Source organism: Lactuca serriola, chromosome 8 (assembly GCF_051521515.1).
Source record: "Lactuca serriola cultivar US96UC23 chromosome 8, Lser_US96UC23_V15, whole genome shotgun sequence".
NCBI classification, from domain to species: Eukaryota; Viridiplantae; Streptophyta; class Magnoliopsida; order Asterales; family Asteraceae; genus Lactuca; species Lactuca serriola.
Genome location: NC_136415.1, coordinates 173070196 through 173076562, shown reverse-complemented (window position 1 = coordinate 173076562; position 6367 = coordinate 173070196). Strand labels below are relative to the sequence as shown.

General features: G+C 33.0%; 1 protein-coding gene across 1 annotated transcript; it reads right to left on the bottom strand.

The window, feature by feature from the left end:
• Positions 1-1809: 1809 nt before the first annotated feature.
• Positions 1810-4404, bottom strand: LOC145068551 (sorting nexin 2B-like). Its single transcript, XM_079015529.1, has 5 exons — positions 3150-4404; positions 2815-3024; positions 2472-2729; positions 2302-2388; positions 1810-2170 (listed from the first exon to the last, which is right to left on the bottom strand). The coding sequence occupies exons 1-5, from the start codon at positions 4224-4226 to the stop codon at positions 2090-2092; spliced, it is 1713 nt and encodes a 570-aa protein (XP_078871655.1). The 5' UTR covers positions 4227-4404; the 3' UTR covers positions 1810-2089.
• Between the last annotated feature and the right edge of the window lie 1963 nt (positions 4405-6367).

The window sequence follows — 6367 nt, the reverse complement described above, 5'->3', positions numbered from 1 at the left end:
CGAGAGTGGTGTAGACAAGAATTGAATATAAAAATCACAATATCATAATTGAATATAAAATCATATATCAAATAAACGTAATATAAAATCACAAACTAGTAATAGTGGAGCGAGCCGCCGATGGAGGTGGAGCAATTGACAACGTCAGTGGATCAGGCGGCGATGGGGTGAAGCAAAACGGAGACGAAAGGTAGCAATGATCATGGCGGGAAGCGAATACTCGTTTCCTTGTTTCAGTGTTTGAATATTTGAAAGGGTTTTAGATGAATGGGATAGATTGTAAAGTTTGTTAAAATAGAGGAAAAAGTAAAATTGTCGTTTTACAAAAAATTGTCGTGAAAATAACAATTTTAAAATATTTTGTTAGATTGAACTTTTAGCATATTAATAAATTTTTATTTTTATTTTTATAGATAATAAATAAAATAATCAAAAGATATTCTCACTGGAATTTTTAAAAATAAAAAATATGTAAGGTTAAATGAAATACTCTTATTTATAGAATAAATAGAAATTATACTTTATAGTGTCAATAAAAAAATTCATAATAAAAATAGCCTGAACAAAATGTTAAAATAAACGTCATGTTTCAACTAATAACTTAAATATCATTAATTAAAAAAGTCCTTTTGATTTATACGTAGAATGTATAATGGCTAAAGAGAGAATTTCAAATCAATATTTATTTTGAACCATATGAAAATTTTATGGTCTTTTATAAAAGAGATTTTACTCTAATAAATGAGGTTTTTTGTTATATGTGGCACTTCCATTTAATTTTCTAAATGTCATTTTTTAGTTATTTTGAAATAATTTTTTTCTACATGTCATTTTATGAATTTTTCTATTTTATTAAATTCAACATAATACTTTAATGTACTAATTAAAATAAATGTAGTAATAATAAATGACTATGAATTTCATTAATAAACTTAAATTTTAATTTCAAAATATTTTCAAATTAAAGCTAAGTAGTTTCTTTTGTTTATTTATTTAAATTATTTGTTTAAATTTAAAAGATAAAAAAACATTTCAATTATAAAAATTCATTATTTTTCTTATTTTCTTATAAATTCAAAGTTTTCAAATATTTTGACTTTTATATTTATTTTTTATTTTTTTCTAATTAACATATGTATTACATGGATCTCACAACTAATATATAAATATGGAGATGTAAAGATAAATATAGATATGTAGCTTTAGATATAAATTATCTCTTTTTATAAAGATCTTTTTCCATATGCAATAAAAGTAAAATACTATGTATAAAAAATTAAATTGTATTCAACCATCATAAAAATCATGGAATGAAGGAACAACTCAACAAGTTGTGGGGCTATGTGTGGCTTTGTATGATATGCCCGATTTTCGAGCTGAATGGATGAATTTTGGGGCTCGTGTTTGAGTTGGAAGGCCAATTTATTTTGGTTATGCTTTGGATTACTGAAATAATAGATGAGGTTAATTTTCTAATGACTTTATAATTTAGACTTTTGGACACTAAAGACCATTTTCTTTTAAAAGGTAGAATCAGAGCGTTACATACGTGATATGACTTAAGATGAATCAATTAAGATGTACGTCTATCATTTGAATAGCATGATAAAATCTAAAGTCTTTTTTTGTCTAAATTTATCAAGAACAAAATGCATAGTATATTGTACATTGCACTAGAAATACAATCAATACAAGTTCAATTGCAATAGATGCAAAGTGTATAGTTTTTATCGATCAAAAAATCGAAAGTAATTCAAAAACCAAAGAGTTTTTATAAGCACACTTGATAAATTAATATAACATAAAAACTAGAAAAATGAACAAAAGTTATTAAAGATGATCGCGTATTAAAAGTTACACATTTATTTGTTTGTCAACTCTATCCCTAGGGTTACTTTTAAAAACATGCATCCCAAAGGAGAGATTATTACAAAATAAAATCAATTTTATAATTTTTGTAATTACTATCTATATGAATGTCATACATATGTTTCATTTGTCCCATGTTTCTAAAACCACCTTTAGTTACCTCTTTCATCATCCATCGTTATGTCCATGTAAAATGACCATTTTGCCCTTTGTCTGAACCTCAACCACCATGTTTAGCATATCCACTGCTCTCCTCTGCAGCTTTTCCCCACTCCTTCCCGATTTTCTCTGAATATGCTACCTGATATTTTCAACAACACCCAAATAAAATTAAAAATGATATTTCTATTATCAGGTAAATATTTAAATGTGTATAACTTCATTCAGAAAAACTAAAATCAAAGGAAAAAAGAAAAGAGTTATATATCCTACCTGATTAAGAACAAATCCCTTCAACATGTTTTTGAAATCAACCTTCCTTTCTTTATCCAGTCTTTCAATTTCTGTCCTGTTATTTTCCTGCATCAATAAATTGGATTATGGTCATTTGCAAGTTTAAATAAAGAAAAAAATATATATATATAAAAATATAAAAGAAATACCTTAATCCGCTCATACTCTCTAGTAGCACAGCTTTTTGCATCCTCTGTGACTCTGATTGCTTCCCTTAACTCTCCCAATTTGAGTGCCTTTGACCTATCATTGCCAAAAGTTTTGGAAGATGTTTCTATTTTTTCTGCTTGTGAGTATAAAGAATCGAGTTCTGTTGTAAGAGTTTGAACAGTTAATAATGCGCTAGAACGATCTGAGAATGCAGTGTGGACTCCTAGGATTAATCCCATCTGATCATGCACTGTATCCTGAATAAAGATATTCAGATCAAGATTTTAGTTACAATGCAAAAAGTTGAAGAAAAGATGAGATGGAAATGGAATAGTAGTTTACCAAATGCTTAACAGTTTGTGAATTCAATTCCCTCCATAGTCGGCTAGCTTTAATGGCAGAAGTAGCAAGATTCTTCATGTCAGTGGCTCTTTTTCTCTGAGTATCAAGAACTGCTTGCTGGTTTTCATATTTTGTCAGTTTAATAAATGAAAGACCAAAATCCCCCATTGTCTCTGCCATATCTTGTTGAGCTTTTACAAAAGATTCCGCCTGAATTTCACAGGTTGATATCAATGGTATCCATTAAACCAAGCTTCAAATTGGAGCTATATATTGCATTCAAACATAGAAAGAAACTGAAATGAAGAAAGGGCTATTGGTATTATCAGACATACCTGCTTGGAAGCATTCGAAAGTTGCTTCTCAAGATTTAGGAGTCTCTCTTTATTTTGGAGAAACTCAGTATCATCTTCGTTTACAGGTGGCTTTGATCCTCCCCAATCGTTGTTCACAGATTGGTTCATCTCCTTCACAATTCTTAGAAAATCCCACCTACTTTTTGCAGGCTGCACAACATCCTGAGGCTGAATCCTAACACTGCCACCACCTGAATTATCCCCAAGCAACTGTTTTGACAATTTTGTTGCTCCATCAAGCATTCTTGAGGTTACAGGAGCAGTCGGGAGCAAGGGAAGCTTCCCCTGAACCTGTAAGAACACTCTCAACTCATCACTTTGCCTAATCACAGGATGCTCAGCCAATCTCTGCAAGTATTTCTCCAATGCAAATCTTCTTTGTTCAACAAACTCGTGCTTTTGCATTACTTGACTCTCAACCACACTCTTATCTGGCCTTGGAGGTATGAAAAATCCTCGGTATGCCTCCATTAGTCGATCTGACAATGTCACCACGTCCTTGAACCGCCGCCGGACAGTAAACTGCGGTCCACCAAACTCTGGTATGTTCGTTTTCGTCGTAATTAGATAAGTGACATAAGTATTACTCCCCGGGACGATTGAATTGGATGATTCTACTTCTTTCTGTGGATTCGACACTGTTATTTTCAAATACGGTTGCGGTGGTGGCGTAGACACCGGTACCAAGCCTTCAGATTCTCCTCTAGGGTTTTCGGTAGATCGCGGTTCTTCACCGTCTGTATTTGGAGGCATGAAGTTCACATCCGCATATGTCAAAGGGTCAATGTGCGAATAATTGTCGGAATTAGGGTTTTCGGGCGGTGGAGGAGGTGGAGCTGTAGCTGGAGCTGGAGCTGCTGGTGAGAGTAAAGGATCGGTGTCGGCTGGAACGGCGAGGGGGTGGTAAGAGTCATCGGACATAGTGGTCATCGCACTTCTGTAATTGGAGAAGGATTTGGAGGTCAAAGAAGAATCGTCTAGATGAAAGAGAATTTCTTCTTCCGACTCTTCCTTCGATGAGTAGATACGATCTTGTTGATTTTCTGATCCCTTCATTCGATTGAGAGAGAAAGTACAAAAAATCAATTCATTATTTGAAGATGAAATGATTCAGGCTATGGAAGGCACTGGTACCAAACGGTGGTCGGAGAAACCGTGAACGACGGAGGAATGAGATTCCCACGACTTGAGATTTACAGTGCAAGTCACAAACACTGTTTTCGAATAAATTTTTCAGACAAAATAATAAACAAATAAATAAAGGTTTTTAAAATTTTTTAAATACAAAAATTGAAACAATATTTGCTTATTGGATTCAACAATTTTTGGGTAGGGTTTAAAAAAACTTTTCAACTTGTATAGAAGGTCCAAAATCAAGTTTTTTTGGGTTTTTAGTCCATTCCGTCTTAATCCGTTTGTTTGGAGCCGTTAGGGCCATCACGTACCCTCCATGTGAGGGCATTTTGGTCTTTTTGCTTTTTTATTTTAAATAATATCAAATTCCTCCTTTATATACATACTTATACGTAATTTCCTTCATCTTCTTCATTTTGATTTATAGAGAAACAGCAACAAAAGGTCTTCTACTTCTTCGTCTCTCATCTACGTCTACTGTTAGAAGCTTCAAAAATGTTGCTCTGCTTCTGTGGGAATGTTGTTGTGCGAACCTCTTGGACCTCACAAAACTCTGGTCGTCGTTTTTATGCATGCCCTAAAATGCTAAGCAAACTCATATTAGGTTATGTTATTTTGTTAATTATGCAATAACTCTTCTACATTTTTGTATCCCTATAGGGATCTAGATGTGGGATTTTGGGGTGGGTCGATCCCCTTATGTGTCAAAGATCAACTGCTATCATACTAGGGCTGTTAAGAGCAATCAACAGGCATGAGGTTGAAGTGGGTCAGTTAAAGATGCACTTGCTTGCCTTGTGGATCTTGTTTCTGTTGTTTGTGTTGTTTGGAATTAGGAATTAGATGTTAGGCTAGACATTTAAGATATAATAGATAATCTTAGCTAAAGATGTAGTAGTCATAATGTTTATCTCAATGATATAAGGAGTGCTTAAATCCGAATTCATATGAACAATTTATGCTTCTTTGAAGTTTTACGATCATACCAACACGTCTATGCATGTTGTAAAAAGTGAATTTTAGATAGGTTGGTTATTAGCCTAAGCAATCTAAACAAATGCCATAGTAAACGTAAAACCAAGAGCATGCATATAGATAACGTCCAAATATGACTTCATATGAGGGAGTTATGATTTTTCGAAGTTTCAGCACAACTTTGTTATCATAGAAATCGATATTAAAACCGATTAATTGTTAGACAAAACAATCTAAACAAGAGTTGAAGATCTTGTTAATAGGATTTCGTCAATATAAAGACAGTCGAGAACGGATGTCGTATGAAAGAGTTATGTTTTTTATACGGACTTTAATAGTCTAAGTCTGTTAAAAATATTACTTTAAAAATAAAGTAAAAATTAGCCGACAGAGTCTAAATGAAAATTGTATATCTCATCGATAACTATGTGTGGATATACAGAACGTCAAAAACGGAGCTCGTATGAAGAACTTACAGAATTTACAAATTTTACGTTTTGCACCATGCACACATAGGCGCGACGCGCGTTTCTAGAAGGGTTCCACGTTGAACGAGTGAAATCATGCAACGTGTCAGGAGGAGAACGGCACACCTTCTCAAAATTTTGCCTATTAATACTCTTTCATGACATTATTCGTCTCCATACCTTTCTCAACTTCTAAGCCCGGATTTTGAAGTCTTTCTTCGGGATTTCAGAGTATTTTAGTTTAGCGAAGCTTTGGGTATCTAGGATTGACTAGTAGAAGCTCTCGGGTCAGAGTTCTACCAATGCAATCTCCCGATTTTTGCTAAAATTTCTGTAAGTTAAGCTACACTTATTTTATTTCAAGTGTAACTTATATTTATATTTATAGTCGTTATTATGAACCTATAAATAAGATTTATCAATGTGTGTGCATGCATTGTATATGTGTTGTGTGGGATATTTTAGGGGAAACTCACTAAGCTTCTTGCTTACCTAGTTGTTTATATATGTTTTCATGTATCAATGGTGATTGTGGGAAGGTGAATGAGTGATCGTACACATCATCCTGTTGATTACATTTTGTTTTACTCTGATGTTTAGAAAATACAATTTACTCTGACT